Source organism: Rhinoraja longicauda, chromosome 3 (assembly GCF_053455715.1).
Source record: "Rhinoraja longicauda isolate Sanriku21f chromosome 3, sRhiLon1.1, whole genome shotgun sequence".
In the NCBI taxonomy this organism is placed as follows: domain Eukaryota; kingdom Metazoa; phylum Chordata; class Chondrichthyes; order Rajiformes; family Arhynchobatidae; genus Rhinoraja; species Rhinoraja longicauda.
In genome coordinates, this window is record NC_135955.1 from 13465839 (window position 1) to 13491742 (window position 25904).

The 25904-nt window shown below is 42.7% G+C and overlaps 1 protein-coding gene across 1 annotated transcript in view; it reads left to right on the forward strand.

Annotated features, from left to right (window-relative positions):
* sh3bp2 (SH3-domain binding protein 2) overlaps positions 1 to 18553 on the forward strand; it is a 66549-nt gene extending 47996 nt beyond the window's left edge. The window contains exons 9-13 of the mRNA XM_078396852.1: positions 602 to 737; positions 12358 to 12413; positions 14165 to 14243; positions 14346 to 14405; positions 17525 to 18553. Coding sequence (XP_078252978.1) covers positions 602 to 737; positions 12358 to 12413; positions 14165 to 14243; positions 14346 to 14405; positions 17525 to 17662 — 469 coding nt within the window. The 3' untranslated portion in view covers positions 17663 to 18553. The remainder of the gene's footprint in view (positions 1 to 601; positions 738 to 12357; positions 12414 to 14164; positions 14244 to 14345; positions 14406 to 17524) is intronic.
* The last annotated feature ends 7351 nt before the right edge of the window (positions 18554 to 25904 follow it).

Sequence of the window (25904 nt, forward strand, 5' to 3'; positions counted from 1 at the left end):
GGCCTACTCCTGCACCTATTTTCTATGTTTCTATGTGAGTGGTTCTTGATTAGTTTAGTTTAGAGATACAACATAGAAACAGCCCTTCGGCCCACCGAGTCTACTCCAGCCATCGATCACCCGATCACACTAGTTCTATGTTATTCCACTTACTCATCCACTACCTACACAGTTGGGGCAATTTTAGAAAGGTCTCCAAACCTGCACATCTTTGGGATGTGGGAGGAAACCGGAGCACCCAAAAAAAAACCCACACGGTCACGGGGAGAATGCAAAAGCCACGCAGACTGCACCCGAGGTCAGGATTGAACCCGGGTCTCTGGCACTGTGAGGCAGCGACTCTACCAGCTGTGCCACTGCGCCATCCTATGGTGTACGATTGTCGGATGTTGTCACCCTATTCATAGTGAGGGCTACACTCGACTGTTACATCTACAGCACAATGAGTTGCTTCTCTCTTTGTACCCCAATAGCTGTCACCCCGAGATACACAAATGCAGTCAATATGCGTAATGCTGATGTAAGATGATGCATTAGTATGTAAGATAAGTCGAGACATGTAGATGATGAATAAGGATCCAAAAAATGTTATTTTGTGCAGACGTTCGTCTCCCGATGGACAAAGTTTTCGCTCTGTTCTCCCAGAAAAACTACATCCTCGATCTCGTTCTCAGTCCCAACCTATAGAGCTGATTCACACGTCTGATGATGAAGAAGAAGATGATGATTACGAGAGCGTAAGAACTTTTATTTTCTTTTGTCCGCGCGCTGTCCTATATTTAGTGTCATCAATGGTCAGAGAGCACACAGCAGAATATGATAACATTTACAGCTCAAATCAAACATTCTTCGAAAAGATTGTGAAGTTTTAATGAATGTGTAAATTCTGACTTTTTTCTCACTTTATCCATGTTGAAGTTTGAGCAGAAAGTGAAACACTTCTCATAGTCACAGACCAACATGCCACATCTATACTCATCACACCTGCCTGCATTTGGTCCATATCTTTCTAAACCTATCCTATCCATGTACCTGTCCAAACGTTTCTTAAGCATTGCAATAGCACCTGTCTCAACTATCTCCTCCGGCAGCTTGTTCCATACACTGACCACCCTTTGTGTAGCGGGTCTTTTCTTTAATCTCTAAGAATCAGACTCTTGTTTTCAAAAGTTTTTTTAATCTGTTTTTCAAGGTTGTTACATTTTGGATTTGTAAGATCCATGTCATTAAGCACCCAGATTTTCACAATGGATTATGTTGAGATAGTGCTGAGGTGAATAGGGGGATGTTTAGGTGGCAGTGGCTGAAAAAGGAAAGTTGCCAAAATGCCAGAGAACATGGTGAAACAGCCTCTGGAAGAGGGAGGCGCCACCTCTGACCCAGTATATCGTTGACACCACCCCCGCCATGAATTCTTATGTGTTGAAATCAAAGCTCCCAGTGCGCTCATTCATTCCCCAGACCGTATTACATTCCTAACTCCACTGAGTCTATTCCATCATGATACTCAGTGTTTCGTAATTCAAAAATATACTTTAGTCATGAAAATATATTCAGGAAGTCCAATACAATTCGTATGTCTTACTTTTGCATTCATTCTGCCATCAATGATATATTTTAGTCATGGAGCCATAAAGCAGAGAAACAGGCCCTTCGACCCACCCTGTCCATGCTAGACAAGTTTGCATTCTGGGTTAGTCCCAGGAGCCTGCATTTGGTCCATAGCTCTCCAAACCCTTCCCTTCCGTATATTTGTCCAAATGCGTTTTCCTGCAAAGCATAATGTCAGTCATGTTTCCTTTTAACCATTAAGCCTAAGAAGAGTTCAATGTTAAAAAAAGATAACCCAGCACTTGTTTGCCATTTTACCAACTTGTGTTCTCTGTAGAGACAGAGAGTCATACAACATATATACACCGATGAGCCAAAACATTATGACCTGATGAGCCAAAGCATTATGAACACCTACCTAATATGTCGTTGGTCCTCCGTGTACAGCCCCATACGCAGTGGGGTGCGATGCACTGTGTATTGTGACACATTCCTCCCGTGACCACCATTAAACTTTTCTGTGACTTGTGCCACAGTAGAGCTCTCAGTTCAGACCAGACGGGATAGCTTTCGTTACCCTCGCGTATCTATGAGCCTTGGGCGCCCAACACCCTGTCGCCAGTATGTGGTTTGTCCCTCTTTGGACCACTGTCGGTAGGTACTGCTGAACGGGAGCTCCCCACGAGCCTTGCCGTCTCAGAGATGCTCTGATCCAGTCGTCTGGCCATAACAATTTGACCCTTGTGAAAGTCGCTCAGGTCTTTACTCCTGCCCATTTCTCCTGCATCCCACACATCAACTTCAAGAACTGACTGTTTACTTGCTGCCTAATATATCCCACCCCTTGACAGATGCCATTGTAACAAGATAATCAATGTTATTCACTTCACCTGTCAGTGGTCATAATGTTTTGGCTCATCGGTGTATAGGCCCTTCGTCCGCCTATTCCCTGCCGACCAAATTGGTATATTGACTGTCCCATATGCCTGCATGTGGCCCATGTCCTTCTAAACCCTTCCTGTCCAAATGATTTTTAAAAATTGCTATTGTATTAAAATTATCTTTATTAAGCCATCAAAAAATGGGTGCAGATTATGTTGCCATATCCAAACTCATTTTTCCCAAATGTACATATCAAAACAGAACATTTGAGTATTATACAAAACAACATGGACGGGCAGGTTTATAAAAACAACATCAGAAAAATAAACAATGGAAAAAAAAGTAAATAATAAAAATAAATAAATACATAAGTAACGTGCAGAAGGTCCGACAGTACATAGGGAGCAGTTCAGTGCAATAATTCTTTTGTGAAGACTCTTGTTTCTAAACCTTCAAACTCTTGTCTTCTATCCCTTATTTACTCATAATTTCATTAAAATGGATGGGTTAGAGTGTAGATAGGATTGTGTTATGTGTCAAAATTCTTCTGTGCAAGAAATGACACAAATGGTTGCCAGATTTTAATTAAATTGGTTGACTCTATCCTTTAGAACATATCTTATTCTTTCTAAATGTAATGTACTGGCCACATTCTGGAATTGGGAGCTGTTGTTTTTTTCCATGACATGAGCAGTAGTTTCTTTGCCGTAATGAGACAGTAGGAGAGGAATTGTCGTTGAGTGGCTGTGAGTTGTCTTGATCTTTCAGATACCCCAAAGATGATTAATAAGGGCTCTGGGTTTAATGGGATGTTAAGAATGTCTTGAGATATTCTTAAATATATCAGACCAGAAAGAGATGAGTTTTGGGCACGAAACAAAGTTATGAAAAAGAGTAGCATCTGAGGAGTGACATTTATCACAAGTAGGAGAAATATTTGGATATATACTGTGTATTTTTGCCTTGGAGTAGTGGTCTATGTATAATTTTGAACTGTATGAGGCAGTATCTAGCATTGTTTGAGCACCTGTGTATAAGTCCCATATTTCATAAATCTGCACATTTATGTCTTTTTCCCAATTGATCTTATACTTGCTAGAGGATGGAGAGGTTATTGATAGAAGGACATCATACATATAGGAGATGAATTTGTCTTTATATGGTTTTGTTTTAAGGCAGTCATCTATTGGAGATTGCCTCTCAACTTCAAATCCGACAGATGTTTTTGTATATAATCCCTGATTTGCAAGTATCTGAAGAAGTTACTATTTGGGAGTTCAAATTTCCTTCGTAACTGTGTAAAGGTGGCAAACGTATCATCTATATTTCGGTCTCTGACACTGTAGATTCCTAATTAACTCCATGTAGAGAAAGTCTTATCTAAAATAGATGGCTTGAATGTGGGGTTGTTTGCAATGGGCAAAGCGAGAGATATAGGTTTAAGTTCAAAATGGATTCTGATTTGTTTCCATACACGTATCAAATTGTGTATAACAGGATTAAATCCATAATATGATTTATCAACTGAAGGAGGGATCAGTAGGAGCTAGTAGGATGGTACCTATTGAGTATGGGTGACAATCTTCATGGTCTATTTTTAGCCAATTCAGAGGGATGTTTGAGGTGTCAAGCCAGAAAGCAAAGGACTTGATGGCAGAGCCCAATAATATAACCTGAAATTTGGAAAAGCAAGGCCGCCCTTAGTTTTTGGTTTGTGGAGTTGATTTTTGCTTATCCTATGAGTTTTGTAATTCCACAAGAAGGTATTACTATCGAATCTAATCTCTTAAATAATGTTTTTGTAAGAAAGATAGGAAAGTTCTGAATTAGATATAGTAGCTGGGGTAAGAAGATCATTTTAATGGCATTCACTCTTCCGTGTAAGGAAATTGGGAGAGTTTTTCAGAAACGGATTTTACTTTTTAGGTTTTCTAATAAGGGAAAGAAATTGGCCTGTAGAAGGGAAGAGTAATGCTCTGTAACCTCAATCCCTAAATGGGTAAATTTATCTGCTGTTACTTTGAAAGGAAAATGTTCCAATGCATCTGAGGGGATGGTATGAACTGGTAACAGTATACCTTTATTCCAATTAATACTGTAGCCTGAAAATGTACCGAACAGGTTAATTTTTTCCAGTATCGCTGAAATAGTGGTTTGAGGTTCCATTATGTACAAGAGGATATCATCCGCGTACAAAGATATTTTATTTGTAGACTCTTTCGTGTCGTAACCATGAATGCGGGGATCTAATCGAATACTCTGAGCAAGAGGTTCTATAGCGAGGGCAAATATTAATGCTGATGGGGGCAGCCCTGTCTTGTTCCCCTGAACAAATTAAAGGGAGATGAGAGCGTTTGGTTTGTGAGAATTCGTGCTGTCGGATTTTTATACAGAAGCTTAACCCATTCCAAAAAGTTGTATCCAAAGTTAAATCTCTTGAGGAGCTCGAATAAGTAGGGCCATTCAATCTGGTCAAATGCTTTTTCTGCGTCAAGCGTTAGTATAGCCAAGTCGTTGTTTCCTTCTCTTTTTGTGTACATGATATTAAACATTCGTCTCAAGTTAGAGGTGGATTGTCTATTAGGTATGAGCCCTGTCTGATCTTTGTGTATTAATTTGCTTATTAAAGGGCTTAATCTATTGGCTAAGATTTTAGCAAATAGCTTGCCATCTATATTTAGCGGTGAGATCGGACGGAAAAAACTGCAATTGTAACCACTTCTGTAGTCTTCTCTGGCAGCTCATTCCAGAAACAGACTACCCTCTGAGTGAAAAAGTTCACCTTGAGGTCCCTCTTAAAGGCCTCCCCTCTCATCTTAAGCTGATGCCCTCTAGATTTAGAATCCTCTACAAGAAAAAAGTCCCAGCCTTTCCAACCTCTCTCCCTACTGCTCAAATGCAATGCTAGCATTTATTTCAAGAGAACTAGTGTACAAAAACAGGGATGTGATGCTGAAGCTTCGTAAGACGCTGGTCAGAATGCATTTGGAGTATGGTGAGCAATTCTGGGCCCCAGATCTGAGGAAGGATGTGCTGGCGCTGGAGAGGATCCAGGGGAGGTTTACGAGAATGATCCCAGGAATGAGTGGGTTAACATATGATGAGCGTTTGATAGCACTGGGTCTCTAATCGCTAGAATTTAAAAGGATGAGGGGGGACCTCGTTGAAACTTACCGAATAGTGGAAGGCTTGAATAGAGTGGATGTGGAGAGGATATTTCCACTAGTGAGAGAGTCTTGGACCAGAGGTCATAGCCTCAGAATAAAAGGACGTTCCTTCAGGAAGGTGATGAGGAGGAATTTCTTTAATCGGAGGGTGGTGAACCTGTGGAATTCATTGCCACAGAAGGCTGTGGATGCCAAGTCAATGGATATTTTTAAGGCGGAGATTGATACATTCTAAGTACAGGTGTCATGGGTTATGGGGAGAAGGCAGGAGAACGGGATTGAGAGGGAATGATAGATCAGCCATAATTGAATGGCAGAATAGACTTGAATAGACTTTCCAGCGCGGCGCGGCCGCGGGACTTTCCATCGCCCGGTGCGGCTCGGCCGCGTGGACTTTCCATCGCCCGGTGCGGCTCGGCCGCGTGGACTTTCCATCTCCTTGCGGGGGCTGTGCGGGTCGGTCGCCTCTGTAGGGGTCGAGTTGTCTGTACGTGGGAGGGGCATGGGGGAAGAGAGAGGGGAAGTTTTTGGCCTCCATCACAGTGAGGGGGTGTTTGGAGTCACTGTGATGGATGTTTGTGTTGGGGTTGTGTCTTGTGTTTTTGTACTGCTGGCTAAGTAATCTCGTTCTGAACGAATGACAAATAAAGCTATTTTGGATTTTTTGGATTTGGATGAGCTGAATAGCCTAATTCTGCTCCTATCACTTATGAACATATGAACTCAAAACTTGGCGATGTCCTCTGCAACTTGTTTGGTAGAAAAATATTATTGCTTGAAGAAAAAGTATAGGAAATAATGGCCTATAAAAGTACAAGGAGCAGTAAACATGTGATCGAGAAAGAGGACTGGAGTGTACATGCATGGAGTGGGTGATTGGGTGAGGTCTGCTCTGGATGATTCCAACAAATACTGTCCTCTGGTGGATTTGTTGAGCAATTACAAGAAGGAAGAATCTACAAGCTCAGGCAAAGAGACAGCCAACATCTGTTATGGTTGAATAATGTTATAAGAAACGTTTGTCGGTTGGCAGGAAACCAATAACTATAATTATTACAAAACAGAGCAAAACCACAAAGCTACAACGTGATTTGAAATATCAGGGCGGTACTTTCATTGTAAATGAAAATAAAAAAAGGCAGATGCTGTTAATCTGCAAAAAAGGCAGAAAATGCTGGAAACACTCAGTGGGTCAGGCAATATCTGTAGAGAGAAAGTTATGTCTCAGGTTGAACACTCTTTGTTGATGTTCACTCTGTTTCTCCCTCTGCAGATGCTTGCCTGACTTGCTAAGTTTAATTTAGAAACATAGAAACATAGAAAATAGGTGCAGGAGTAGGCCATTCGGCCCTTCGAGCCTGCACCGCCATTCAATATGATCATGGCTGATCATCCAGCTCAGTAACCTGTACCTGCCTTCTCTCCATACCCCCTGATCCCTTTAGCCACAAGGGCCACGTCTAACTCCCTCCTAATTATAGCCAATGAACTGGCCTCAACTACCTTCTGTGGCAGAAAATTCCACAGACTCACCACTCTCTGTGTGAAGAAATGTTTTCTCATCTCGGTCCTAAAAGACTTCCCCCTTATCTTTAAGCTGTGACCCCTGGTTTTGGACTTCCCCAACATCGGGAACAATCTTCCCGCATCTAGCCTCTCCAACCCCTTAAGAATTTTATATGTTTCAATAAGATTCAATAAGTTTAAAGATACAGCATGAAACAGGCCCTGAAGATCACACGACTCCACGCCGACCATCGATCACCCGCTCACTAGTTCTATGTTGTCCTGCTTGTGCATCCACTCCCGGCACATTAGGGGGAATTTACTGAGGCCAATTCAAGTAGAGACCTGCATGTCCTTGGGACGTGGGAAGAAATCGGAGCACCCACCCGGTCACAGGGAGAATATTCAAACTCACACAGATAACACCTGAGGTCAAATTGAACCTGGGTCTCTGGGGTCGTGAGGCAGCAGCTCGACCAGCTACGATACCATACTTCCAAAAATTCTATATTTACTTTCCATCTAGCAGCACAGGAGGATGATTTAACTAATGTTTTCTGTACCAGCTAATTAATCTTAGTTACTGCCCATTCTCTTTCTCTCTTTTTGTCTCTTCATGTCCCCATTGAAAATAAATCCACATCTGCCATCAATTCAGGACAATGTAGATATTATCATATCATATATATACAGCCGGAAACAGGCCTTTTCGGCCCTCCAAGTCCGTGCCGCCCAGCGATCCCCGCACATTAACACTATCCTATACCCACTAGGGACAATTTTTACATTTACCCAGCCAATTAACCTACATACCTGTACGTCTTTGGAGTGTGGGAGGAAACCGAAGATCTCGGAGAAAACCCACGCAGGTCACGGGGAGAACGTACAAACTCCTTACAGTGCAGCACCCATAGTCAGGATCGAACCTGAGTTTCCGGCGCTGCATTCGCTGTAAAGCAGCAACTCTACCGCTGCGCTACCGTGCCGCCCATATTTATGTATCACAAAAATTATGTCCATAAAATAAACTTTTACGTGTTTTTAAAAAAGACACAAAGTGCTGGAGTAAGTCAGTGGGTCAGGCAGCATCTGTGGAGAACATGGATAGGTGATATTTCAGTTCAGGACCCTTCTTCAGACTGAAGAGACTATCCTTGTTCTCCAGCGATACTGCCTGACCCGCTGAATTACTCAATCACTTTGTGTCTTTTTTTGTAAACCAGCAACTTGTGTACTTGTTTTTACGTGTGTTGCCCTCAATTATTCTGCCTCCCACCTTTTGGCTCTAGTAATATGCTGGCAGTACACAGTAAGTCAGGCAGCCTCCTGGCGAGAGGAGGAGAAATAATGTTTCAGGTTCATGACTTCCCATCAATAATATTATTTTCAATTTGTAGCATCCAGGATTTTGACTTTTCGATTTCTTGTGCTTAATGGCCTTCTCGGCACCTGCTACTCTCAGAGGTGGAACATAGAACAGTACAGCACAGGAATGGACCCTTCAGCTCACAGTGGTTTTGCCAAACACGATGCCAACCCAAACTGATCTCATCTGCCTGTACATGATCAAGATCCCTCCATTCCCTGCGTATCCATGTTCCTATCTAAAAGCCTCTTAAACGTCACTATTGTATCTGACTCCACCACCACCCCTGGCAGCGCATTCCATGCCCCCACCACTCAAGTTAGAGCTATGGCTCTCTGTTACTGCTCCCACTTTAAACTTGTACAATTTAGTGTCTGATTCCTCTTCCCATTCTTTCCAGCACACTTTCCTGTGTCAAACAACAGGTGCCATGTATCTGTCTGGTCTACTCTCTAGTACTAGCAATATACTGAGCCAAATACTAATTATCATCGTCATCATATCATCATATATATACGGCCGGAAACAGGCCTTTTCGGCCCTCCAAGTCCGTGCCGCCCAGCGATCCCCGCACATTAACACTATCCTACACCCACTAGGGACAATTTTTACATTTACCCAGCCAATTAACCTACATACCTGTACGTCTTTGGAGTGTGGGAGGAAACCGAAGATCTCGGAGAAAACCCACGCAGGTCACGGGGAGAACGTACAAACTCCTTACAGTGCAGCACCCGTAGTCAGGATCGAACCTGAGTCTCCGGCGCTGCATTCGCTGTAAAGCAGCAACTCTACGGCTGCGCTACCGTGCCGCCTATTCTGAGAGAATATATCTTCAGGGCTGCAATACAACAGTCACCTTGATGAGCACCTTTTATATTGACACTCTTTCTTGATAGAGTCATAGTGTCATACAGCATGGAAACAGGTCCTTCAGCCCAACTTGTCCATGCTGCCCGTGTTTGGCCCATATCCCTCTAAACCTTTCCCATCCATGCCCTGTAGCTGTCCAAATGTGTTTTAAATGTTGTTATATAGACCCATGGGATTTAATTTTGCCTACAATTGTATTGTATAATGCTTTAACAGATGCCTTGTAAAATTCCTTACATGCATCAACCGTGCAAGCATTGCCTCTTCCTTACTTCATCATTGATCTCAGTCCCGTCGAACAGGATTTGCCACGACATTTCTTTTATGATTTTCAATTTGTTAGGTGATCATTTCAGAACAGCCAGTTAAATTGTACTGAATTATTGACGAAAGGATGGCGAGCACCAACGAGGTACAGATTTGTTCACTACTTCCCGTGGTTATTGTACTCCTTTATTTTTGAACATCAGTGCAACATTTGCAATTCTGGAAACACCACCATATGTAAGGAGGGTTTGAAGGCTCTGGGCCACAAGTGCGATTTCTAACCTTACTTTTGCATCTTGTCTCTGATGCATCTCATCATGTTTGAAAAGATTTGTTCTCGTATATTGTATATCCATCTTCGAAATACTAAAACTCTCATTTGTTCATTTGTTTGTTCCTGAACTACAGCCAAAGCGGTACACGAAAGTGCGACAATGTTAGGCCCACCTTACTCACTGTCGTTCCTTTGGTGCTAATGGAAGAAGTTTCATTGAAATTGGTGTTCGATTTTTAAAGTTATTCACATTTTAAAATTCAAATCTATCTCCTAGGGAGGGGGGGAGGGGGAGGAGGGAGGATAAGGGGGTTGATGGAGTGGGGAGGCAGAGGGGAATGGAGGGAGGGAGGGGGAGGGGAAGGGATGGGGGAGGGGGAGGAGGGAGATAGGAGGGAGGGGAAGAGGGGAGGGGGGAGGGGAGAGGGGGAGGGGGGAGAGCGGTGGGAGGAGAAGTGGTAGTGGAGTGGGGGAGATGAGAGGGGAGTGGGGAGGATAGAGGGGAGTGGGGAGGAGAGGGGGAGAAAGGGGAGGGGGGAGTGGGTGAGGAAAGGGTGCTGCACCAATGCAGGAGAGGTTTGGGCCCAACGGGTCCACTTGGTCTAGTTGGCTATAAAACAGTTTAGACATCCTGAGGTTTAGCTTAGAGATACAGCGCGAAAACAGGCTCTTCGGCCCACCGAGTCCGCACCGACCAGCGATCCCTGCACATTAACACTACCCTACATTTATGCCAAGCCAATTAACCTACAAACCTGTACGTCTTTGGAGTGTGGGAGGAAACCCTAGATCTCGGAGAAATTCCATGTAGTCACGGGGAGAACGTACAAACTCCGTACAGGCAGCACCCGTAGTTGGGATTGAACCCGAATCTCCGGCACTGTAAGGCAGCGACTCTACCACTGTTCCACCGTGCCGCCCTGTAGTTCTGAACATCATTATGTACATTGAAGTCTTTCTTTTTATTTCTGGGAATTCTGCTACTTTCAGGGCTGTGAAGCAATGTCTCTCTGTTACTGCACCCACTTTAAACTAGTACCAGTTAGTGCATGATGCCTCTCTGCATTCTTCCTGGCAACATGCAGTAGCAGATTTTCCTGTATGAGTTTAGTTTATTATTGTCATGTGTACCAAGGCACAGTGAAAAGCTTTTTATTGCGTGCTATCCTGTCAGCGGAAAGACCATAAGTGATTACAATCAAGCCGTCCACATTGTACAGATGCAGGATAAAGGTTATAACATTTAGTTAAAGATAAAGTCCTATTAAAGATAATTTGAAGGTTCTCAGTGAGGTAGATGGGCGGTCAGGACCTGTTGTTATTGAACAACAGATGTCTGATTTATTATCTATGATTGGCGCCTCATTATCATCCTTGTAACTTCCTGCAGAGGACTGAGGATATTCAAAACCCCAGTCTAATCACGAGATGTTCCTTCTGACTGTGCAGCTGAATTAATAGTATTGTGTTTGACATCCTGAAAAACCAAAGTCTTGATTGATAAAAACACAAGGCGGTGGAAATGCTCAGCAGGTCAGGCAGCATCTGCAGTCGCCAAGCTGGAACGTTACTTCTGCTTCAGATGATGCGTTCTCCGCTTTATGTCAGGTTTTCAGCATCTTCATCATTCTGTGTTTGCAAAGTCCCAACATTAATTAAATAAGATACTGATCTTATTTGGAGGCCAATTCTCTGGATGCTTTCAAGAGAGAGCTAGATAGAGCTCTTAAAGATAGCGGAGTCAGGGGGTATGGGGAGAAGGCAGGAACGGGGTACTGATTGAGAATGATCAGCCATGATCACATTGAATGGCGGTGCTGGCTCGAAGGGCCGAATGGCCTCCTCCTGCACCTATTGTCTATTATCTATCTGAGCAGACAGGCTTGCCATTGTGTGATGTCGTGAGGAACACTCCATGGACCTGTCTCTTAAATGGAACTGTTGTCTCTAATAGAGTCAAGCATCAAGAGTGTTTTATTGTCATATGTCCCAGATAGAACAATGAAATTCTTACTTACAGCAGCACAACAGAATATGTAAAAATATTCTGTAAACAATAGAATAAACGAGAAGAAGAAAAGGAAAGTTTAGAGAGTGTAACACAAGGAACTGCAGATGCTTGAATCTGCGTCGAATCCAAAGTGCTGGAGTAACTCAGTAGGTCAGGCAGGATCTCTGAAGGACATATGTAGGCGACGTTTCAGGTTGGGACCTTCTTCAGAACTCTCTAACCTAGAGAAGTGTCATGACCTGAAACGTTGCCTATCCATGTCCTTCAGAGATGCTGCCTGACCCGCTGAGTTACTCCAGCGCTTTGTATGTATTGTCTTTACACATCTTACTTTGCTTTTTAAAACTCATCTCTCTGGATTTTTTTGCCATGTTTCGAACTGTCCTTCTGTATTTTCATGTGTTCCATTGTCTCTCTTAGTTAAACTACATTATTTTTTTATTGTGTTGTTTCATTGCAGGTACAGCTACCTGACTCTGTGTTTCTGAATACAACAGAATCAAATGATGTTGAGAGGTACTTACTCACTACACTAATAGATATGGATATTTTTATGTATCATATTTCATTATTGCATAGGAGGCCATTCAGACCATCAAATGCATGCCGATTCTCAAAGCTGACGATTGTAAAGAGTCAAGTCGCAAATATTTAATTGTTATGTGCAGTAACTGTAACAATGGAATTGTTATGCTGCAGTTTTACAGGCACTTTAATATTTAACACGACAAATAAATATGCAATAAACAATAAGACAATTAGTCATAAAGTCAATCAGTATGGAAACTGATCCTTCAGCCCAACTCGTCCAAGCCCAACAAGATGCCCCATCTAAGCAAGTCCCATTTACTCGCATTTGGCCCATGTCCCTCTAAACCTTTCCTATTAGGTAACCAAAAAATGACAGTGCAAACCGAAGAGCATTGTTTAACCTTGTACAAAGAAGTTTTAAAGGGGATTTGAGGGGAACGTTTTTGACACGGAGAGCAGTTGGTTCTGGAACTCGCTGCCAGAGGAGGTGGTGGAATCAGATACAATCACAGCGTTTAATAAACATTTAAACAGGCACATGAATAGGCAAAACATAGAAGGGGAAGATACTAATGTGGGGAAAAGGAGAAAGTGCTGGGATAGCTCAGTGGGTCAGGCAGCATCTCTGGAGAATATATTCATATTTTGCAGAGATGCAGCCTGACCTGTCGAGTTACTCCAGTAGTTTGTGTCCTTTTGTGTATTAACCAGCATCTGCAGTTCCTTGTTTCTACACTAATCTGGGCAAATGATATCAGTATCGATGGATAATAAGGCCAGCATGGATGTTTCTCTGCTGTACAACTGAGTCGATAACAAGCTGAGATATAGTGAAAGTACAATGTATGGTTCAAGCAACCATTTAACAAACATGAAAATGAAGCGCAGGAATAGGCCACTTGGCCTCTCAAGTCTACGGCCATTTAGTTAAACCATGATCAGACAATAGTCTCAACTCTGATATCTCATCTACACCAGTAACCTTTCGTCCCCTTCAGAGACCCATCTAATCTCTGTTTTAACAGTATTCAAAGATTCTGCTTTCACCGACCTTTGAGGAAAAGAGTTCAAAAGACTCCAGGGACTTTGAGAGAAAAAGATTCTTCTCACCTCTGCCTTAACTGAGCGACCTCTTATATTTGAACTGTGATCCCCAGCTTTAGGGTCGCCAACAAGATTATACTTCTGTAAAACTAAAGAGGACATCGGAGAGCTTTTTGAGGTATCATGGCTTCTTGCACTCATAAAAAAAAGATTGTCAAGGACAAGATTGTTTCCTTTGAAACATAGAAGACCATGCAAAGATTTAACAGGATGGAACATAGAACAGTATAGCACAGGAACGGGCTCCGGCCTACAGTGTTCATGCCGAACATGAAGCCATGTTAAATAATCTCATCTGCCGACATGTGCTTCATATCCCTCTATTCCCTCCATAGCCGTGTACCTATCTAAAAGTTTCTTAAATGACATTATGGTATCTGCCTCCACCACCATCCGTAGCAACACGTACCACCAACTTCTATGTTAAAATAAAACTTGCTCCGCACATCTTCTTTGAACTTTCCACCTCTGACCTTAAAGCTATGCCTTCTGGTTTTTGACATTTCCACCCTCAGTATCTCACTTCTCCAGAATTGAGTAATGGACTAATGAATGAGATTGAATTACCTTTTATCAAAGTGCACCGGTTAATAAAGAAATTATATTAAATTCCTCCTTGTCTACTCGCAAAGGTTGTTCATATCTTCAAGTCCTGGCAACAAACCAGCAACTGGATTGTACTGCATTAGGAATTCTTCAAAGTCTGGGCAGGTATGAATATTAAAACTCATGCAAGGTTTTACAATTTGTTGCTGTTCTGATAGCTCATCACAGTCGGATGTAAATCGATTTTTTTCCCCTCCTTTGTGAAAGGTTCTAGTTGTGTGGGATGATGCAGGGAAGAAAGTGAGGAACTACAGAATATTTGAAAAGGTCAGTGAATATTTTTCAAAGTTTTGCATTATATTAATAGTCATACAGCAAGGAAACAAGCCCTTCGGCCTACCTATTCAGTACTGGCTGCCTTTTTACACTCATCCTATGTTGTTCCTCATACCCTCCTATCAACCACCCCAGATTCTACCACCCACCTACACACTCGGCAACTCTCTGTGTGCTTTTTCAGGAGAGGATCCATTGTGATAATGTATAGTTTGATTTGATAGATAGTATGCAGAGCAATTATTTTTGCTGTATCTCTGAACATGTGACAGTCAAGAAAAAATTGAAACTCGGGGCAAATTATAGTGGTCAGTTAACTGATCAACCTGCATGTTTTTGGGTTGTGACAGGTATCTTGGGCACCTGTGGGAAACCCGCAGTCACATGGACAATGTGCAAACTTTATACAGACAGCAAAGGAGGTCCCTGGAGCTGTGAGGTAGCAGCACTACAGCACAATATCAGTGCTGAACATGATGCCAAGATAAACTAATCTCTTCTGCATGTGATCCAAATCCCTCCATTCCCTGTGTGCCCATGTGCCTATCTAAAAGCTTCTTAAACGCCACTATCGTATCTGCCTCCACAACCACCCCTGGTAGGATTATACTAGCAATGCACCACCCTGTATCTAAATAAAAACTTGCCCTGCACATCTCCCTTAAACTTTGTCCCTCTCACCTTAAAGCTATGCCCTCTCGTGTTGGGCATTTCCACCCCGGGGATAAAGATTCTGACTGTCTACCATATCTATACCTCTCAAAATGTTATGTAGTGTCCACCCCTCGTGCTTTGGTCATCAATTCTTTGAAACCCCAAAAAACATTTGTCCAATTGTTTAGTCACTGTCCGAAGATGGGTAATTAGAGAAAGATGCCGATTTTGATTAGGGAGAAAAAAAGACAATTGGACCATGGTGTGCCCTGTGATTGCAGAGTTCATCAGTGATGCCAGGAGATACGTTTGCAAAATCATTAAATTAAAAGCACTGTGTGTGGTTTCTTTTCAATTGTGGTGTATGCTTTAATTACTTGGTTACTGATTATTGGTTACGTACTACAATGATGTGCAGTAAGCATGGAAACGACAGACAACAAAAACACTAGGAAAATTTGTATAGATGCGGGAGCTGTAATTATATTCGGCTAAACTAGTTAAGATTTGTAGAGGGCATGGATTTTAACAATAAAAACAAGAACATTTGGAAATACTCCGCAGGTCAGGAAGCATCTGCAAAAAGAACCAAATGACCTAATGTGGTAGTTAAGTCATGGTTAGGGTCAGAATAACCTTCTTTGTCAATGTGACTTGTTGCCAAAGGGAAGGCTATGGTACATTGCCAGTAGGTCAGAGAGCTGCACAGCATTGAAACAGGCTCTTCGGCCCACCTTGTCCATGCTGACCTAGTTGGCATTCTTGGCAAGTGCCCTCTATTCCAGACACGGTCCACTCTCCGAGTGAAAAAGGTTGCCCTTGAGGCTCTCGCCTTTGCAGATGCCCTCTCGTTTTAGAATCTTCTACCTTGGGGGGAAAAGGCTGTGAGCATTCACTTCATACATGTCCCTCATGATCTTGTACATCTCGGTAAGATTACCCCTCAGACTCCTATGCTTCCAAAATGGTCCCAGCCTATCAAGCCACTATCTATAACTCAAGCCCACAAGTAAAGTTAACTTAGAACATGTAACAATACAGCCCAGGAACAGGTCCTTCAGCCCACAATCCTGCTCCGAACATGACGCCAAGTTTAACTAATCTCCTCTGCCTGCACATGATCCATATCCCTCCATTCCCTGCATATCCATGTGATGATCTAAAGGCCTCTTAAATGCTGCTTGCTTCCACCATCACTGACAGCACGTTCCGGGCACTCAACACTCTTTGTGTGAAGAAACATCTCCCTTAAACATCTCCCTTAAACTTTGTCTCTCTCACTTTAAAGCTATACCCACCATCTGACCTGATATGTTACATGTATATCTCGCTGATGTACAGAAAACCACATCAGGGACACCAGATGCAGTAGATGAGATTAGAGGAGGTGCACGCGATCCTCTGTCTCACTTGGAAGGACTACTGGGGTCCCTGGATGGAGGTGAGAGAGGAGGTATTTCCTGCACATCAGCGAAACCCAAGTGTAGATTTCCCGCCATACACTTGCATTCAGTCCCAAAGGCGTACTGGATTTCTTGGTTGCCAACCATTTTAACTCCTCTTCCCATACTGACCTTTCTGTCCCAGATCTCCTCCATTGCCAGAGTGAGGCCACATGCGGACTTGAGGGACAACACCTCATATTCCGCTTGGTTAGTTTACAACTCAACAGTATGAACATTGAATTCTCCAAGTTTAGATAACTATAAATCCCTTGCCTCGCTTTCTTCTCCAACATCTGCTCCCTCCCAACAAATCTCAACATGCATGTTTATGTTCACTCTTGAAGAGTGCATAAAGGCTTAAGGCAATACCATTGTGTAGTTGTGTTGTACCATAAGAGTAGAGGAGCAAGAATAGGCCACTCGGCCCCTCAAGCCTGCCGTTCCATTCAATATGGTCATGGCAGATTTGCCCCAAGTCCCAACTCCCCATATGTGCCAGTTCTACATCACCTTCAATTCCCTAATCTTTCAGTAATGCATTTACTGAGTTAGAAGGTAGATGCTCATTATTGAGAAAGTAAAAACAAAGAAATACAGATGCAGGTTTTCAAAATAGGACACAAAGTGTTGGAGTATCTAAACAGGTCAGGCAGCATCTCTGGAGAACTTAGATGGGTGACGTTTCAGGTCGGGACCCTTCATCAGACTGAAGAAGGGTCCCGACCGGAAAAGTCACCTATCCATTTATTCAGGAATGCTGCCTGACGCACTGAGTTACACCAGCACTTTGTGTCCTTGCTCATTATTCACTTGAGACTTAGAAAGGATCGCTATCCATGATCTCCAGAGATGCTGCCTGACCCGCTGAGCTGTTCCAGAATGATGTATGCCATGTAAGATTCCAGCATCTGTAATTCCTTTTGTGTCCATTCAATTAATTTTGCCTTGTTTGTACTGCAGAAGAGATGGAAAAACACTTGTTTTTTAATAACTTTTTTGATTCCCTTGCAGGAGTCCAAGTTCTATTTAGAAAGTGAGATAAAGTTCACGTGCCTCCCGAGCATGGTTGAATTTTATTTTAACCACACACTTCCAATCCATGAAAATCTGTATCTTAAGGTACCCTACGGATCCAGAAACCCACCCTGATACCAACGCATTAGCTTGTGTCTCCACAACTGGGTTGTTTTTATGACTTGAAACAAAGTGAAATAGCTGACAGGATAATTTAAAAGCTGCACATCTGGAGTTTGGAGACTCTTGCACATCTACAAGAAGGGAGAAGGAACAGATTGGTAGTACGCCCTCTTTCCTGAAGAGCTATGTATCTCAATTCATTATCGATATGCTTGGAGAGACCCTGGAAGTAGAGCCTGCCGATCCGCCGCGGCTTGCCCACCGAAGACCAGAGACATGGAGGAAGGAGCCAGCCACAATGATGGACATGATGGGAGAGGAGTGAGGCCAGCAGGAGGGAACTGGAACCGGGGTCTGGCTTACCACGCCTTCAAGGTCGGCTACGGGAGGCAGCCCCGGGGCACAAAGGTGGACGGGCAAGGAGAGGTTGTCAGCTGCTGGTCAGCTGAGGAAGGTAACGGCTGGAGGCTTGAACCAGCGTGGAGTTTGCCTGAATCGGGCACCGCTCATAAGAACTGGGGCGTAGACTGGACTTGGAAAATGGCGCGAACACATGGTGACTCTTGCAAGCGGTATCAATAGACCATTTCCATACAATTGCTAATCAAGGATGTGCTTAGGTATGTCAATACTCTACTGGACTATTTGTATGAAAAGAATTTCACTGTGAAATTGCACTTCGCACAAGTGATAATAAAACAGCGTTGAACCATTGAAAAGGAAACATCTGTCAAACCTACATCGATCTACAAACTCCTATTGTTTCTTCCTCCTTCTTCTCAGCTAGCTGACACACAACCAAGATAGCTGTGAGAGAGATTGTCAAACATTCACCTTAGAATAACAAATAATATCGAACTTTGTCTACATGACATTAATTTAAGAGAACTATATCGAGGAAGGATAACATCTAAATATACATATTGTTAATTACTTAGAAATTGTAAATAGATGTTTTTTTAATGGAAATAAACTATTTTTGACATGCATTAGTCTGAGAAAACTTCATTATACATTTACTGGTGGTTTGCTTAACAATTGGTGTCATAAAGCTACACAGCATGGAAACAGGCCCTTCATTCCAACTCATCAGGGTTGGATCAAAGGCCCAGCCTTCAACCAAGATTTTATAAAGTTGGATGACCTCTCTGTTCTTGTATTGATTGTCCAGCCGGTATCCTACATGACTTCTTAACCACTTCATGTGCCCATGCTGCTCTCATCTTTAGCCATGTCTACCAAAGTTCATCTGTTCCCCAACACTCACTAAGACCTTACCATTTCATTATATTTGTTCTAGCCTCATTAGTACTCCCACACAATTCAGTCCTGATGCAGGGTCTCGATCCAAAACACCTTTTGCCTCCATAGATGCTACCTTACCCACCTAGTTCTTCCAGTATTGTGTTCTTTTGAGCTTTAGTGTTGCTGTTCCTTTGCTCATTTTTCATGTGTGTTAAGAGGTCATTTGTCAGACACTGTCATTAATACATTCCTGTCTTCATTTCCTGTTTTCAACAAGCCAGGATTCAAACTGTGGTTTTGTGCAGATTTAGGGCTCTGAAAAAAAGGAAAGAAATATATATTTCTCCATGCAATTCTTTGCTGAGCCAGGCACCCGCCTGCAGATAGCAATATTTCTTTTGTGAGAACAACAGAATTTTGCCAATGGAAAACTTTAATGAATGGGCTCCCTTTTACGGACTGGAAAGTGCACTGAATGACCACAGGAAATGTTGAAAAATGCACAATAATTTGGCTCATAATGGAAAAAGAGAGGAGCCAGCATTTGCAAAGGCTGAAAGCTGAGTTGGGACCTCCATTAACACAACCCCTGTGCTGTGACTGTTTATAACTGGTGTTGCAACAACGTTCAGTATTTACTTCTAATTTTCATCCATCACAAGTTTTCTCTATTCCCATCATATTTATTAATTTTTCTTCTCAGATTCTCTGCATATTAATTTGCCGAGGTTATAAACCAAGGGCTTATGCATCATGCTCAAAAGAGCAGATAGTTTGCCTTGCTAATATTATGTATTATGTTTGTTCATATACTGTTCTTATCATGAGGCACAGTGCTTGAGAGAGCATAGAACAGTACAGCACAGGAACAGGCCCTTCAGCCCACAATGTCTATGCTAAACATGGTGCCAAGATAAACTAATCTCATGTGAGATCACGCCTGCACTGATCCATATCCTTCCATGCTCTGCATTACTATATGAAATTCTAAAAGCATCTTAAACATCACTATCGTATCTGCCTCCAACACCACCCCTGACATCACGTTCCAGGGACTCCACACACTCTGTATGTAAAACTAAAACACATCTCCTTTAATCTCTGTCCCGAGCACCTTGAAGATATGACCTCTAATCTTTGACATTTCTATCCTGGGAAAAGGGCTCTGACTGATTACCCTATCTATGTCTCCCATCATTTTAGTTACTTTTATTGGGTCTTCCCGCAACCTCCAGCACTCCAGTGAACACAATCCAAGTCTGTCCAACTTCTCCTTCTCACTAATACCCCCCTAATCCATAGGGCATTCTGGTAAACCTCTTTTGCACCCTCTCCAAAGCCTTCTTATCCTTTCTGTAATGGGGCAATCAGAACTGCACACAATACTTAAAGTAGCCCAATTGAATGGTACACCATCCACCTGCTTCCACCATCAGCGCATCGTGGCTGCAATGTGTACCATCTACACAATGCACTGCAGTTACTTGTCCAGGTTATCCATACATCTTGAATTGGGAATATATTGTCTGTCCTTCCATGTCACTGGTCCATATCCTCATAAGTATCAATATAATCCATTATAACAAGATTATACATCCTCAATACTACTCAGTGATATAAGAAAATAACTGCAGATGCTGATACAAATCGATTTATTCACAAAATGCTGGAGTAACTCAGCAGGTCAGGCAGCATCTCGGGAGAGAAGGAATGGGTGACGTTTCGGGTCGAGACCCTTCTTCAGACTACTCAGTGAATGTCTTCTTAATTCCCATTTCTTCAGAGAGCCACATTTCTTATATTGATGGCCTTGCATTATATTCTCTCCATCTATTCTCTCAAAACATCTTATAATTTTAAACCCATCCATCAAGTCACCCCTCTGCTTTCTCCAGAAATAGGATTCTCAATCTGTTTATCCTTTCTTGATATTAATACCCTTACTTTTCTGATATCACCCTGCCAGCCCTATGTTTCTCTATATTCACTTTCTATTATGGAAACCAGAAGTATAAGGTGATAATTTAGGTTTGGTTTAGGTTCAAGTCAAGTCAAGTCCAGTTGAGTTTATTATCATATGCATGAGTACAATAAAAATCTTGCTTGCAGCAGCATAGACTCAGATAAACATACTTAAACAAATTATACATAAAATCTCTGTAAGAAAGGACACTGTAATAAACACAAGACATCAGTGCAAAATACGATTAGAAAAAAACCCGTGATTGGTTGTTCAAGAGTTGGTCCGTAGTGGTCCATTTTGAGTTCTGCAGGTTGGTTCAAGTATCTGATTGTTGCAGTAAAGAACTTCAACAGCTTCCCTATTTATTTATTTTTATCTATCCCTCAGGAAGCAAACCCTGGGCTTTTGTTGCTTCTCATTTATGCACAGCTTTGTGATGGGTGTGCTTGTACTGCGGGATCCTTCTGGGTTCCTCCACCCCACCCAGACTCCCATGTAATAAGTGACCCCTCACCCACATTGTTCCAACCAAAACCTAGTATCTATCCCTGTCGAACTTCTAATTTAATTGCAACCCGAGCTCCACATTCCGGCAACCATTTGCGCACTTGCATTGGGCAGCACAGTGGTACTGCGGTAGAGTTGCTGTCTTGGGTTCGATCCTGACTATGGTTGCTGGCTGTACGGAGTTTGTACATTCTCCCTATGCCCGCATGGGTGGGTTTTCCCCAGGTGCTCTGGTTTCCTCCCACACTCCAAAGACGTACAGATTTGTAGGTTAATTAGTTTTGGTAAAATTGTAAATTATCCCTAGTGTGTTGGATAGTACTAGTGTATGGTCAGCGTGGACTTGGCGGGCCGAAGGACCTGTTTCCACACTGTTTCTCTAAAGTCTAAAGTCATACCAAATAAAGATTTATGCCTTAGAAATATTTGAAAATTCTGCCTCCTTTGAACAAGAGAGATCCATAGGATTTTTATAATTTTTTTGTATGTTCTGCAAGTTTAATAACGTCCTTCTGTAATCTGTTACTGTCCTAACCATCCAATTTGGTGTCATCAGTGTATTTAAAGATGATGTATTTGACTCCAGTCTCTAAATTGTTTGTGTATATTGTGGACACTATTGATCTCAGCACTGATATGCGTGAATAGTTCCCTTGATGTGAAGCCATCTACCAATCCATTATTTCACTTGTTCACTACCTTCGTATTCTCTGACGTTATTCATAGTCTGCTATCAAAGGCCTTTTGAAAATTTATATAAATTACAGCCATTGCATGATCATCATCTCCTATTACCTGTTCAAAAATTCAAGGATGGGCATGTAAGACTTTCCCTATTGAAACTCATGCTAACTAGTCATTATGTTTTTTAATTTTCTCTGTTGTTATAAGGATCCCATTGTTTTCCTGAATTGCTGTTAAACTGACTGTTTTATTAATCCCCGAGACATTCTATTCCCCTTAAATATAGATATTGCATTTGCTTTTCACCAATCATTGGTTTTCTCCGAGATCTTCGGTTTCCTCCCACACTCCAAAGACGTACAGGTATGTAGGTTAATTGGCTGGGTAAAATGTAAAAATTGTCCCTAGTGGGTGTAGGATAGTGTTAATGTACGGGGATCGCTGGGCGGCACGGACTTGGTGGGCCGAAAAGGCCTGTTTCCGGCTGTATATATATGATATGATATGATATGATTTGGCATTAGGTTTTTTTCCAATAAATTACTGATATTATAAAAATAAATGAGGATGCACATTTACTTTTTTCTAAACCTATTGCGTCTTATTTTATCTCCATCACAGGAGACAGACTAGTGACCGACATCTACTGCAAACCTACTGACTCCCACAGCTATCTTGACTACACTTCTTCCCATCCTGTCTCCTGTAAAAAGTCTATCCCCTATTCCCAATTCCTCCATCTACGCCGCATCTGTGCCCAGGATGAGGTGTTTCATACTAGCGCATCAGAGATGTCCTCATTCTTTAAGAAACGGGGCTTCCCCTCTTCCATTATAGATGAGACTCTCACTAGGGCCTCCTCTATATCCCGCAGCTCCGCTCTTGCTCCCCCTCTCCCCATTCGTAACAAGGATAGAGTCCCCCTTGTCCTCGCCTTCCACCCCGTCAGCCAGCGTATACAGCAAATTATCCTCCAACATTTCCGTCACCTCCAACGGGACCCCACTACTGGCCACATCTTCCCATATCCACCCCTTTCTGCTTTCCGCAGAGACCATTCCCTCTGTAACTCCCTGGTCCACTTGTCCCTTCCCACCCAAACCACCCCCTCCCCAGGTACTTTCCCCTGCGACCGCAAGAGATGCCACACCGGTCCCTTTACCTTCCCCCTCTACTCCATCCAAGGACCCAAACAATCTTTCCAGGTGAGACAGAGGTTCACCTGCATCTCCTCCAACCTTATCTATTGTATCCGCTGTTCCAGATGTCAACTTCGCGACATCGGCGAGACCAAACGCAGGCTCGGCGATCGTTTCGCTCAACACCTTCGCTCAGTCTGCCTTAAATAACCTGATCTCCCAGTGGCTCAGCACTTCACTTCCCCCTCCCACCCCCAGTCTAACCTTTCTGTCATGGGCCTCCTCCATTGTCATAGTGAGGGCCACCGCAAATTGGAGGAACAGCGTCTCATAGTTCGCTTGGGCAGCTTACACCCCAGCGGTATGAACATTGATTTCTCTAACTTCAGATAGCTCCTCTGTCCCTCTCTTTCCCCCTCCCTTCCCAGTTCTCCCACTGTCTTCCTGTCTCCAACTACATCCTATCTTTGTCCCGCCCCCTCCCCTGACATCAGTCTGAAGAAGGGTCTTGACCCGAAACGTCACCCATTCCTTCTCTCCTGAGATGCTGCCTGACCTGTTGAGTTACTCCAGCATTTTGTGATAGCCTCTTATTTTAAGGTAGACACAAAATGCTGGAGTAACTCAGCGGGACAGGCAGCATCTCTGGAGAAAAGGAATGGGTGACGTTTCAGGTTGAGACCCTTCTTCAGACTTCAGTCTCGACTTGAAACATCTCCAATTCCTTCTCTCCAGAGATGCAGCCTGTCCCGCTGAGTTACTCCAGCATTTTGTGTCTACCTTGGATTTAAACCAGCATCTGCAGTTCTTTCCTACGCCTCTTATTTTAGATACCTCTGCTATTCAGAAAAACGTCTCACTGTCTATCCCCTTCACGATTTTGTACAACACTCTTAGATTATTCCTCGGCCTTATCTGCTCCAGGGAAACAAACTCAGCTTATCCAGTCTCTATAGATGACTTTTACTTTTTATTTATTTTATTTTTATATAGATACAGTATGGAAACAGCACGAGTTCACGCTGACTATTGAACCTAGTTCTATATTATCATCCACTTCCTTCGCAGTATGGGGCAATTTACAGCGGCCAATTAACCTACCAACCCGCACATCTTTGCGATTTGGGAGGAAATCAGAGCACCCGGAGGAAACCCATGCAGGTCACAGAGAGACCGTGCAAACTCCACACAGTCAGCACGCGAAGTCAAGATCAAAACCAAATGTAACAGCAGCTGTACCAGTTGCATCACGTTGCCTCAGATGGATTGACTAAATCGCTCCATCCCAGGCATCCACCAGAACATCCTTGTGGTTCTCCTCTGCACCTTCTCCAGTGCAGTCATATCTTTCCTATATTGTGGTGACTAGAATTACAAACAATACTCCAACTGTGGCCAACCCAACGTTATGATGACCTCCATTATTTTGTATTCTGTGCCACAGCTAATGAATGCCAGCATCAGGTATGACTGATAAGTTTTTTGATGATGCAACTACTAATTTTACTTGTAATAAAAATGAACTGGAGTTGCTGATTTATACTAGACACAAAATGCTGGACAAACTCCGCAGGCCAGGTAACATCTCTGGAGAACACTGGATATATATATATATATATATATTATATATATGTATGTGTGTAGGTGTATGTATATATATATGTGTATATATGTGTGTGTATGTATATGTATATATATATATATATATATATATATATATATATATATATATATATATGTGTGTATATATCACCCTACTTTCTGTAGCCAGTAAAATTCTCAACCGGGTCATCCTCAACCGTCTTCAGGAAGCTGTAGAAGAGAGGCTACGGGACCAGCAAGCAGGAATCAGGAAGGATGGCTCATGCAGAGACCACATAGCAACACTACGCATCATCATTGAACAGTCTATTGAATGGAACACGTCCCTGTACATCGACTTTGAGAAAGCGTTTGACAGCTTAGACAGGACAACACTATGGCGCCTAATGGACCACTATGGAATTGCCACCAAGATCATAAACTTAATCAAGAACTCTTATGATGGAACCTCATGCAAAGTTATGCATGACGGCCTGCTCTCCCAGAGCTTTAGTGTCATGACGGGCGTCAAGCAGGGATGTCTACTGTCACCATTCCTGTTCCTCCTCACAATTGACTGGATCATGATGGAAACAACTGAAGGGAAAAGAAATGAAATTCAGTGGACAACGTGGGAACAGCTGGATGACCGTGACTTTGCAGACGACATAGCTCTCCTTTCACACACACAGATACAAATGCAGGAGAAGACGGACAGACTCTTACAAGCTGCAACAAAACTTGGTCTTACACCCATTACAGCAAAGACACAGGTGATGAAGATCCACTCCAAAACCAGCAACCCTATCCTCATGCACAGCACTGCCCTGGAGGAGGTAGAAACATTCACATATTTAGGCAGTGTTGTGGACACCACCTTCGATGGGGCAGATGCAGACATAAAAAGCAGAATCAATAAGGCTAGGGTGGTGTTTAACATGCTCAGGAAGATCTGGAGCTCAAAATACATCTCAATCAACACCAAAATACGTATCAATAATTCAAACGTGAAGCAGGTACAGATGTATGGATCAAAGACATGGAAAACAACAAAACACACAACGAACCGGCTACAAATATTCATTAACACCTGCCTCAGGAGAATACTAAACATCTGGAGGAGAGACAAAGTAAG